The 13,045-nt window shown below is 43.9% G+C and overlaps 1 protein-coding gene across 8 annotated transcripts in view; it reads right to left on the minus strand.

Annotated features, from left to right (window-relative positions):
• LOC106610268 (endophilin-A1) overlaps positions 1 to 6,811 on the minus strand; it is a 56,984-nt gene extending 50,173 nt beyond the window's left edge. For 3 of the 8 annotated variants that reach the window (XM_082978461.1, XM_082978460.1, XM_082978458.1), the window contains exon 1: positions 6,486 to 6,807. In XM_082978461.1, the coding sequence (XP_082834587.1) occupies positions 6,486 to 6,530 (45 nt within the window). In that variant the 5' untranslated portion in view covers positions 6,531 to 6,807. Of the gene's footprint in view, positions 1 to 6,485 lie in introns of all 8 variants that reach the window. The other 5 variants (XM_045722844.2, XM_045722843.2, XM_082978459.1 and 2 more) reach the window with 5 other exon arrangements.
• Between the last annotated feature and the right edge of the window lie 6,234 nt (positions 6,812 to 13,045).

Consider the following 13,045-nt stretch of genomic DNA (forward strand, 5'->3'; position numbering starts at 1 on the left):
ACTACTAGTACCATTAGATGCAATGTACTACGGAGCTTCCCTGGGCTAAAAACAGAACATGTCACAAGCAATGTTCTGAGGAGGGCATGATCTGGTGAAGAAGAGGGGTTCCCCTTGGCTAGTGTAACAGAACATGGGGTAGAGCAGGGCTTCCCAACTTTTTCACTCGGGGCTCCCCTTGCAGCATTGGGGAACAGCCAGCATGCGCCACGTCTATTTCTATGGGTACAAGCACTGTTCATGACACAAACTGTTCACACTCCTTTTGGTGGAGAGAATTTTGCAAGTTTAAAGCAAATTTTCTTGCAATTCAATTCTATTGTCATGTCTAATGTGTTTTCATGTGATATGAGTGACTAAAAAAAATAACAATATGAGCTAAAAACCTAAATAAAAAAACCTTCGCTGACATGGGCTACTTGATCTGGACATTTCTGACAAGTTATAAATAGCTCTGTAAGTAATGAAATGACTGACATGAAAAGAGGAAGTGACGATGCACTACCCAATTTAGAAATGTCACCTTGTGCATTCTACTATTCTACTAGCCTAGTTCATGCGTTTCCCCCACAACAAACGTTAGCCTAGTTCATGCGTTTCCCCCACAACAAACGTTAGCCTAGTTCATGCGTTTGCCCCACAACAAACGTTAGCCTAGATCATGTGTTTGCTCCATAACAAACGTTAGCCTAGATCATGTGGGTAGCTGTGGATCAGCAGTAGTCTATGACGTGTGAGAGTCAATCATGCCATGGCTAACATTCAGTATGGGGCCTCTCATCCTACCATGGGAATATAAGGCTGGCATTTGTAGAGCATCTGTTCTCCTCCACACTAACTGATCCTTCTGACTCATAGCTCTCTTTCTCTGTCCCGCTCTCTCGCCTGTTCTTTCTCTCCATTTCCTTCTCCCTCTTTCACTAAGGGAAAAGTTGACGGATGGCGTAACACACACACACACTTTCCTCTATAAATACTCTACATAACACAACCAATTTGGAGAAAAACATCCTAGGCGTGAATCATCCTAATTGCTTCCCAAATCAAAGACGTAATGCAGCCATGTTTCCCAGTGAGCCAGAGAGACTATTTCTCATTGCACCTTATTAAACTTCTCTAGGAAGAGATCATGGATGGATTCATGTCCAGAGAAGGGATGGAGGGAGACTTGGTTGCGTTAACCTTCATGCCTCCTGCTTCCCTCTCCTCTCTCACCAATATTCAATGGACTGCATTGCAGTTGTCCTTGTACAGTGTGTGTGAGAGATTGTGTAAGAGGATGAACAGTGTGTGTGTGTGTGTGTGTGTACACAACTGTTTAAGTGTGTGTACTAAATCCCTCAGTGAAACCAGCAGCTTTTTATGGCCAGTTGTTCCCCACAGAGCCCTGGCCCATAAAGCCTGAGTGAAGAAGGGATAATGCACAGCGTGCAGGAGGGAAATGGAACATAAAATATACACAGCAAAGCATCTGCTACATAATCACACAGGCAAGGCAGGGTCTGATGGGTAATTAGCCATGAGCATTAGCTCTGGTCAATGTCGGGTCAGTTAATATTCCCGGGACATCCAGTACAATAATGTTCTGGATCATTGCAGCTGTTAGAACTGATTTCAGATCAGGTCACTGGACCTTAACCACTATGAGCCAAAGCCACAAAAGGTGACCCTGGATCAGATGTAAACCTTCAAAGGAACAATATACACTTTTGACCTTTTAGAGATTGGTGCTTTGTCTTGTAACCAGAACGAACACATATTAAAAACATCTACCAAATGACATCTTATTGGTCACATACACATGGTTAGCAGATGTTAATGTGAGTGTAGCAAAATGCTTCTAGTTCTGACAGTGCAGTAATAACTAACAAGTAATCTAACAATTCCACAATAACTACCTAATACACACAAATCTAAAAGGGGTGAATGAGAATATTTACATATAAATATATGGATGAGCGATGGCCGAGCAGCATAGGCAAGGTGCAATAGATGGCATAAAATACAGTATATACATATGATGAGTAATGTAAGATATGTAAACATTATAAAAGTGGCATTGTTTAAAGAGACTAGTGATCCATTTATTAAAGTGGTCAGTGATTGGGTCTCAATGTAGGCAGCAGCCTCTCTGAGTTAGTGATTGCTGTTTAACAGTCTGAAGGCCTTGAGATAGAAGCTGTTTTTCAGTCTCTTGGTCCCAGCTTTGATGCACCTGTACTGACCTCGCCTTCTGGATGATAGCGGGGTGAACAGGCAGTGGCTCGGGTGGTTGTTGTCCTTGATCTTTTTGGCCTTCCTGTGACATTGGGTGCTGTAGCTGTCCTGGAAAGGCAGGTAGTTTGCTCCTGGTGATGTGTTGTGCAGACCTCACTACCCTCTGGAGAGCCCTGCGGTTGAGGGAGGAGCAGATGTCGTAACAGGCTGTGATGCAGCCCGACAGGATGCTCTCAATTGTGCATCTGTAAAAGTTTGTCAGGGTTTTTGGTGACAAGCTAAATTTCTTCAGCCTCCTGAGGTTGAAGAGGCGCTGTTGCGTCTTCTTCACCACGCTGTCTGTGTGGGTGGACCATTTCAGATTGTCAGTGATGTGTACGCCAAGAAACTTAAAACTTTCCACCTTCTCCACTACTGTCCCTTCGATGTGGATAGGGGGGTGCTCCCTCTGCTGTTTTCTGAAGTCCACGATCATCTCCTTTGTTTTGTTGATGTTGAGTGAGAGGTTGTTTTCCTGACACCGCACTCCGAGGGCCCTCACCTCCTCCATGTAGGCCGTCTCGTCGTTGTTGGTGATCAAGCCCACTGCTGTTGTGTCGTCTGCAAACTTGATGATTGAGTTGGAGGCGTACATGTCCACACAGTCGTGGGTGAACAGGGAGTACAGGAGGGGGGCTGAGCACGCAACCTGGTGGGGTCCCAGTGTTGAGGGTCAGCCAAGTGGAGACCCCACTCATAAGCCCCTCCCCCCTCCTTAGGCCTGTTCATCCACCCATCTTCCCCACTGATCTCCTCTGTCAGGGGACAGGCATAACATTTGCTGTCAGATGAATAGAGGGAGCCCTGCTGTCACTGCATGGGAGACTGAGTGCAGCATGCAGAGTGTGTGTGTGTAAAGAGAGCTCCTACTATACCTCCTGGGGTTCATACACTCATATAGGCCCTCTGCTGTAGGAACCAACGATGTATGACTACATCTGTATGTCTATGGTGACACACACACACTCTGGGTGCTCCAAGGTCAAAGCTAAAGGGAGAGATAAGGTTTCCCACTGTGACAGTGACAGACAGTTCCCTCCTTCAGGTGACTGACCACAACTACATCACTATTCTACCCAGACATGGCTTGGCTACTTCTACCACAAAACCATGACACGAGGATATTTGTACATCTCACTGTTTCTCTAAGTAGTAGTACATATACTCTGACAGGTAGAAACTGCCTTATAATACATTAGAAACCATTAACTTGCATCATTCATTGGTAAGACATGGCATGTGGCGTAACAGTTATGGGACACAATGTTCAAAGTGTATTGAACATGAACCGAATGTTGAGATCGAAGCAGCTGACATTCAGTGACCTGTTACTGTGCATTTGACAGTATTAATTGACTGTATGATTCAGTCATTGTCTTTGCTTGTCTCTTAACAAGTGACTGCACATAGAAATATAGCTGGATGACTGTCAGCTGATGACTAATGTCATGGGGTGTGTGTGTGTGTGTGTGTGTGTGTGTGTGTGTGTGTGTGTGGTGTACTAAACCAGTGTGAGAGAGGACAGGTGCCTTGTTTAGACTTGACAGTTCATGCTGTTCTGATCATAGAGTTCTGATCATAGAGTTCTGATCATAGAGTTCTGATCATAGAGTTCTGATCATGGAGTTCTGATCATGCTGTTCTGATCATAGAGTTCTGATCATAGAGTTCTGATCATAGAGTTCTGATCATAGAGTTCTGATCATGGAGTTCTGATCATGCTGTTCTGATCATAGAGTTCTGATCATAGAGTTCTGATCATAGAGTTCTGATCATGGAGTTCTGATCATAGAGTTCTGATCATAGAGTTCTGATCATAGAGTTCTGATCATAGAGTTCTGATCATAGAGTTCTGATCATGCTGTTCTGATCATAGAGTTCTGATCATGCTGTTCTGATCATAGAGTTCTGATCATGCTGTTCTGATCATAGAGTTCTGATCATAGAGTTCTGATCATGGAGTTCTGATCATGGAGTTCTGATCATGCTGTTCTGATCATGCTGTTCTGATCATAGAGTTCTGATCATAGAGTTCTGATCATGGAGTTCTGATCATGGAGTTCTGATCATGCTGTTCTGATCATGGAGTTCTGATCATGGAGTTCTGATCATAGAGTTCTGATCATGGAGTTCCGAACGTGTCAGGCATCTACATGAAACATATCTACTGTGTCCACAGTGTCCGGATTCCCTTTTCCAGAGCTATATTCATATGCCAGTATTCACTCTACAAAACAGTAGAATAGGCTAAATATGATAACACAACAACTGATGGCAGTAGCTAACTACTGTAGCTAACTACTGTAGCTAACTAGCCAGCTAACCTCTGTAGCTAGCCAGCAAGCTAGCAAACAACACTACAAGGATGGCAAACAGGTTAGCATAACTACCAAACAAAAAAATAGTTTTTCTAAATATTAGCTTGCTGGCTAGCATTTATAAGGCCAGCAAACATGTTCCTCACACGCAAGGAACGCATTTCCTCCAACGGTTATAATGACAATGTGCGTCTCGGTGCCAAAACACACGTTTTCTGGAGACTTGTGGTAGGAGTGCTGATGACGTCGCCCGCTGTATGCGCTTCGGTGGCCTGACTGCATCCAGACTGAGGAGAAATCCACACACAATGCAGCCCTGACCAGCTCCTGAAGTGGTCAGACAGATCTGAACACAATCACACCACAAAGCCACTTTTGTGTGTCTAGGCACGTCTTTTCAATGTGATCTTTGTATTCTGATAGCAGAAGTCACATGTAAATGTCAAGTGTAGACATGGCCAGAGTGACAGGGTGACCCAGCCCAGAGCTGATTGATGCTGAGAGCACATGTCACCCTGCACGCCAACGCACACCCCCGCAAACTCTCCAGGGAGGTTAAACCCAGCTTGAATATAAAATGTAAGCCCTTCAGTTAGACACACTCAGGGCTAGTGCAGAACACGTCTTTGGACATCAATTAGGCTGGACTGAACCATGGTGAGCAGGGCGGTTTAAGGGGACTGGCCAATGGGGCGCACAGACAGTTCCCAATGGTGTCTTAGATGGTCCAAAGTGATTAAAACCTCATTAGCTATAGTGTATTTTTAAACCAGTAAAAACACTAAACAGAGATTGGGATGGCCCTAAACCATATTGCAGTGTGTAGATGCGTCCATCCTTTTCAACCACCTGGATGCATTACAATTATACATAAATTACGGATCATTTCACACATTGTACAGATATAAGATATCGGTTTTCTGCATCAGCAGCAAGTTGGAGAAAGCTCCCCGGGAGGAATTAGATTCAGTAGGCCTAACTCTAGACAGTTTGTCAGGACAGTTAGAGGCCGGTCGTGAGATGCCCGGTTTTAGAGGGCGGCGAGGTCAACCTGCACAACCGTTATGGGAGGATTTCAACCAGGACGCACTTAACGGTTACATAACAGCGCTTTAATAATGCACTGGTCTACTAGCCCTTATGGTAAAAATAACAACCAGATAATAACATTATTCGTTGTTCCAAGCTGGAGTTTTTCCCCGGTACAGGCGGAACGTCATGTGAAGTGGAAAAGGTGTACCCATCATCACATTTTCAGACCATCTGTACTGTACCGACGGTCTGTGATGTAGACCAACGGTCAGTGCTATCCGGTATCCTTGGGACGTCCCTACACTAAACCCTAATCTTAACCTAAACCATTTAAAACATGTCATTTTCCAATCCGCTAGGGACATCCCATGGATCCCGGATAGCACGGACCATAGAGCAAAGGATTATCGTGAAAACGAATTCCCATGTTGTTCTTTTGACCTGAAATCACTCTCTGCATAGAATGTCAAAGGTTAATTTATCACTCTCTCTGCACGTTTCAGAGGGATAAGAATGAAGCGGCCCGTGGCGCATTGCTGCGTCGCGCCAGTCCTTTTAATGTCATTCATTAGGGGATTCGAGCGCCATTGAAGGGATACGTGCAGTGCAGTTGTGGTAGGAAGATCAAATTCCTCACAATAATCCGTGTTAACATTGACGCAACCACGAATATGCTACAAACGGTCTACCGTGGAAAAACGCTGCGCATAACTAATGAGTCAGATACCGTTATGTTATCCTTTCAACGCCACCCTCACACAGCATTAACCAGCAATCACGAAAGCCCTTGACATTCTCAATGCATCTACACGATAAGGCTACATATATCCAAAAGGCACGACAATGTCCTGTATTATTTGAATTAGCAATGCGGCTTACCTGAGTAGCTTTGTGGAACTGTTTCTTAAACCCTGCTACAGACATGGCTCCTGCTGCTGCTTTACACGACGATTCTAGATTGATTACGAGCTGATGTGGGATTGTTTTGCAGGAATCTCGGCTCCTAATTGCGTGGGATGATATTGCTTCCGAGGAAAACCCCTCCGTATTGCTCTTAACTATTGGGAATCTCCTTTGAGCGGGGGCCGTGATCAGTGATCAGCATAGTCTACCGAATGTCAAACCCACATGTACGACACGCCAGTGACGTCGGCGCTCCGCAACCAGGCTCGTTTTTAAAGCAGCAGCGTAGGCTTTAGAGTTGGCCAGTCTATCTACCGCTGCACGACAACGCATGTTAAAACGGGCACACGCTGTAATCACGCCATTTTAAATGAGGAGAGTGTGGCGAATAAGGGGATATACGCGCTAAATCGGGACGTGACATGGCAGACAAGTATGAAAAAGCAAACTGACACGAAGGGAATTACATCACTTGAAGCTAGAATCAAGAATCGACCTTTCATTCCTATTTTAATAGCCTACGAAATCCAAAAAGAACAATGTGCATTACAACCTTGTCAAGACATTGACATACACCACAGATTAAAAAGGCATGTAGACTATCAGACATTGTATCCGCGGTAGCTATGAGTTGGGAGTTTCAGCACCAAGTACGTAGCCGGTTCTAGCACCATGGACAGCGACCAACATGGGCGCTCTAGCAGGAACGTTTGGGGACACAGAGCTAAAGGTCCTTTCCTAGTTAACACATGAAATAGATTCGACACTTATGACTACAATCCAACTGAAGTCTTAAAGGTCAAGCTTAAGAACAACAATGAATACACATAAAACATACATGACTTCAAAAGTTGAGCCTATTCAATCTAAACTTAATTCCAATAATTATACGACTAAAAAATCAAATGTGTTCACACATATTGAATAGCCTAATACACCTAGCCTACACACCATCCGGCCATCACATTATTCTTGGCTGCAAACTATCAAAAAGTAGCCTAGCTATGGTCCTTAAATGAACACTGAGCTGAAGAAGCTTCACATTTTTACAGCTCAGCCCTTCGGCGCCAGATGGCAGGCTGATAGTTGCATTTTGGCAACCAGTTTGCGATGCATCCAATATGGACAATATCACAGCCCTGGAAGAGGGCCCAAGCTAACTGTTGATATCTAGCTATAAAATCACACGCTGTGCGGCTGGAGGCTCTTGCGATAGGTAACTTATGACATAGATATTGGTGGAAATGAAAGACTTGGCTTATATGCCTGCCCTGGAAATGAGTAGCGTTCATTCTTGTGTAAGTATATAATGTCAGTTCAATTTACTCATTGCTTTCTTCCCACTGTTCATTGACTATCTCTAATACAGAACTCAAGTAGCTCTATGGTTGTTGGTGAACAGCCTCAAAGTGTAACAATAACATTCTATTACTGATTAATTGCTCATTTTTGCAAGCTGAAGCCATATTATGCATTTTCTGAGTCGGTGTTGCGAGGTCTAGAGAGACGAGGGGAGAGAGAGAGAGAGAGAGAGAGAGAGAGAGAGAGAGAGAGAGAGAGAGAGAGTAATATTGAGTGTGATAAACACTATTACTCACACACTAATAAACAACATGGGGTATGATTCATGGTGATACGTGTGAATAATGCAGAAGCAGGTAATTAGTGGCATGGAGGCGCCGGTGTGACTCAAATCAATTTCATTCGTCCAACAAATGTGAACACAACATTCGACTCGCCTGTAGGCTTAGGCCCAAACCGGCATACAAAGTAGTTTGTTTGTCAATGCCAGTACAGGCGGGCCAGTCTTTCCTATGGGAAATAGGGCCATCATGTGGACAACAACCCAAAGTGCATTTATTTAAAAAACATGACTGTCTGGCACTGTGTATTTCTTTCAGAACTACTGTATAAGACTGTATTGCCGCCACCTTGTGGTCAAATGGTATACACTGCACGTAAGGTCCAAACGCTAAAATACATGTCTGCCTGAATGATAAAGTACATTGTCTTGGTGCCACCTTGTGGTCAAATGGTAGCCATACATATAATAATTAGGCGCACAGCGAATGAACAATGGACAGAAGAAGCATCTACACTTTAATTAACATGCCACTGGAAGCAGTGGCGATTTTAGCATGTATTTGTTTGACGTATGCCAGCAAAGCCACTATACAATACAACACTAAACAATTCATTAATGGTGACAAACGGTGCCCACAAACTGTTAAGGCCAACATAAAGCTGTCCCAACAGCAGAGCTTTCTTTTCAGGACAATGGAGTGAATCCTTATCACGCTACACCTGGCTATCAGCGGAGCCTTGTCTGTCAGCGAAACAATTCATTCAGCCTCATTTACTGCCTTAAACAAAACATAGCTGATATGGCTGACTTGCTTAAACAAACATGGTTTCTACTGACAATTGAGATGTACAAACTATGGCATAAGGGAACAATGAGCGGATAAGAGGCAATCTGTAATTTCGATAAAGACATTAATGAGCGAGCTAGGACTGACGTAGTCAATATAACTATTTGTTCAGCACTTTTGAAATGTACAGCGCCAGAATTCAGAACATGGGCCGTTCTTACAGTGTTCTCCCAATACACGAAGTCAGAACCGTATGATAAATAAAGGGGGCATATAAGGAGACAATGAAAGCTCTTACAATATTCGATGATGACATTTCACTAAAACAGGCTATAGGCTACATGTGCACCACCAAGTCAGAACAGTAGGCAAAGTTATGAGGGGGAAAGGGACGAAATTATTAGGGTGAGGCACATGGGCTACTAACAGCTTACTACACAACATACACTAAGTATTACTTTCTTAGCCTCAGTATACATATTTCCCTGGCATATTACATAATTTATGCAGCAGTATACAATACATTTTTGGGCGCGTTGTGCTGTGCTCACTTGAACAGGAAGGTGGCGCGGCGGTCCTTCTTGTGGGAAAATTTGGCAGTCTGGCATTCTATGGACTTATGGTGCTTTCAAAACTACTGGGAACTCAGAAAAAAACAAGGTCGACTCATGACCTCAATGATCTTCAGGTCGGAACTCTAGAAAGAGGCTGAGTTACCGACTTGAAATTCCGAGTTGGATGACTGTTCAAAACTTATTTTCCCAGTCGGAGCTCATTTTTTTCAGAGTTCCCAGTTGTCTTGAACTCACTGAAGTCTGAGTTTCCAGTTGTCTTGAACTCACTGAAGTCTGAGTTTCCAGTTGTTTTGAACTCACTGAAGTCTGAGTTTCCAGTTGTTTTGAACTCACTGAAGTCTGAGTTTCCAGTTGTTTTGAACTCACTGAAGTCTGAGTTCCCAGTTGTCTTGAACTCACTGAAGTCTGAGTTTCCAGTTGTTTTGAACGGGGCAGAAGTCATGACGGATTGACAGCATGGCCAATATATTCAACCTTTTCTGGCCCATGGTGTTGCGTGTGAATGTTTACCCTTTTAATCTTGGAAAAGAGACCCTTAAACCCAGACTTGGACCACACACCCTCTCCATCCAATAGCAGGGAGGGGGAGCAAAATAGTGATTGCTTTGATTCATGATGATGACTGTTAGCTAAGACTTTGAAAGTACGATGTTGACATGATCAGTCCAAAGAAGCTACTCTAGATATAACGTGATTTGACGTCATTTTATCTGTGGCCAATGACCTTGAGCCTTCTTGGATGGGTGCTTCTAATGTAAATCTATGGCTGCACCCATCGGGGCTTTAACTTTCTAGCTCTCCCTGTAGACTGAGGTTGCGGTGAAGTAGTGTTCCCATGAGTGACAGAACACTGAGCCAATCACGGCGCAATCAGAGAAGATGACCAACCCCTACACTCTGTATTTTCCGCTGGCTGCCCCACCGCCACAGAATGCACTGAGCTAGGCTGAAACAACTGCATTTTGGAGCTGCATTACTCAAGAAAGCAGAAAAAGAGACCATGTTTGTATGCAGCTTTATTAACTCAAAATTATATATTTTAAAGTGTTTGCAAACTGATATGTGACACGTATTAATGCCAAAATAACATGCAAAACAGGCAAAAAAATAAATATAATAAATATATATATATTTTTTTTAGCTAAACGTATGGGGCTCAAAACAGGTGGGGCTCTGCCCTGAACGACAGGTCGCCAATCCACTGGAGTATAAATTCAGATCCAGACAAAGTAGTTACTAATCCTTCAATAGAAAAGCATACTATACATCACTACATTACAGCTGAAGATGACATCATAGAACTAAACAATAGCTAAAAGAGAGACAGTATCAGTGATATATCAACCTCATCTGTCAGCCACCTGAATGCAGTTGTCCTGAATGAGTAGTACTGGTCAGTGGCTTCAGCTCTGATAAAGTGCTGTATCCCACGGCCGAGTGAGCAGTGTGTGTGTGTGTGTATGTGTGTCTCCCAGACCTCCAGTGGAGATCTCTTTCCGTTTGTCATCTCGAGCCCATAAATCTTACCTGGAGACAGATGGAGAGAGGCCAGGCCAAAGTGAAAAGGTAGATCATTTCTTCTCTCCACACAACTGACCAATTGCAGTGGCTGTAACTCTATCATCTAAGGGAGGAAAAGGTGGAAATAAACGACAAAGACAAAATCTCCTTTAAGTGGTGTGTTGGTTGTTTTGAGCCAGTTTTTCTCCCGATAAGGTGAGTGTGACTGCTGATCACTGCTCCATACAGACAAAACACACCCACGGCTGGTCCCTCTTGTTATTAGAGAGGTTATACCACTATAAGAGGTTAATCCTTACACACCTTATTGTTCCATCCCACTCAAACATGCTGATGTACCTTGGTCAAGACAAGAGGGTGTGGTTTATCATGAGCCTACAAATCTTACCCCTCCCCCCTCTTCCCCTCTATCCCACTCAAACATGCTAATGTACCTTGAGGTTCATTATTAGGCCTACACACCTTCTCCCCTCTCCTCACCCCCCCACCCCACAAAAAACATGCTAACGTACCTGTGCTCATCTAATTGGTCCCACAGATGCTCGGCTGCTCCACCTGTGTTCACGGGAAGCCTCCAGTCAGTCCTGTGGTCGGCCCCGCCATTGTGTGCGCGCCCTAATGTTATGCAAACAAACAATCCTTTGTTGTTTGGGCTCCTCGTGCTCTTTGCCCACCACTGAGCGAAAGTGGGGGAGCGAGAGAGAACGAAGAAAGATGGAGAGAGAGATGGGGACCTGAATTCATTGCCATGATTACCTGAGGTGTGTGTGTGTGTGTGTGTGTGGGCACCGTTACCCCCTGTAACGATAACTTCAGCCATTCGCTAATGAGGGCTTGGGAAAGTTAGTGAAGGCGGAGGGCTGCTTTGAGGTGCTTCAGCCCCAGACCAAAGTGTACACTGCACAAGAGACAGGAGAAAACAAAGGAAAAATATTTATATATATGCTTCTATTTGTGCTGGAAATGTTTTATTTGCATATCCCAACTCCCCCTGAGACACCTACAGGGTCCCTGGAGCAATTGGGGTTAAGTGCCTTGCTCAAGGGCACAGCGGCAGGTTTCACCAGGATTCGAACCAGTGACCTTTCGGTTCCTGGCCCAATGATCTAACCTGGAGGTTATACCTGCTGCCCCAAGCAGCTATGATCAATGAAGAACCAAGTAGCAAGAATGTTATTGTGTGTGTGTGTGTGTGTGGGCCATCACCTGCAAGAAAAAAAGACAATAGACAAGGTTAGGTTAGGGGTCTTATAGCCTGGTTAAACCAGACTGAATGCTGCACTTACCATTGAAGTGAAACAATGAGCACAGTGTTCAATATGATTTAACCAGGCTAGGAATGTTAGGCTTAGTCAGACAGAAATACATGTACAGTGCATTTGGAAAGTATTCAGACTCCGTGACTTTTTCCAAAAATGTTTACGTTACAGCCTTATTCTAAAATTGATTCAATAGTTTTTTCCCGTCATCAATCTACACACAATACCTCATAATGACAAAGCAAAAACAGTTTTTTATTTTTTTTGCAAATTTATAGTAAAATAAACTGAAATATCACATTTACAAGTATTCAGACCCTTTACTCAGTACTTTGTTGAAGTACCTTTTTAGCAGCGATTACAGCCTTGAGTATTCTTGGGTATGACACACTTGTATTTTTTGAGTTTCTCCCATTCTTCTTTGCAGATCCTCTCAAGCTCTGTCAGGTTAGATGGGTAGCGTCGCTTCACAGCTATTTTCAGGTCTCTCCAGAGATGTTCGATCGGGTTCAAGTCCGGGCAACTCAAGGACATTCAGAGACTTGTCCCGAAGCCACTCCTGCGTTGTCTTGGCTGTGTGCTTAGGGTCGTTGTCCTGTTGGAAAGTGAACCTTCGCCACAGTCAGGAGTCCTGAGTGATCTGGAGCAGGTTTTCATCAAGGACCGCTCTTACTTTGCTCCGTTCATCTTTCCCTCGATCCTGACTAGTCTCTGTAACGTGTACGCTAATAATCAGGTTGCAAGTATAGGGAGTGAATTTAATAAATAAACGAACATGGAACAAAACAAGAAACACGAGTAGCGTACAG

The sequence above is a fragment of the Salmo salar genome, chromosome 08 (assembly GCF_965601325.2).
Source record: "Salmo salar chromosome 08, fSalSal1, whole genome shotgun sequence".
In the NCBI taxonomy this organism is placed as follows: domain Eukaryota; kingdom Metazoa; phylum Chordata; class Actinopteri; order Salmoniformes; family Salmonidae; genus Salmo; species Salmo salar.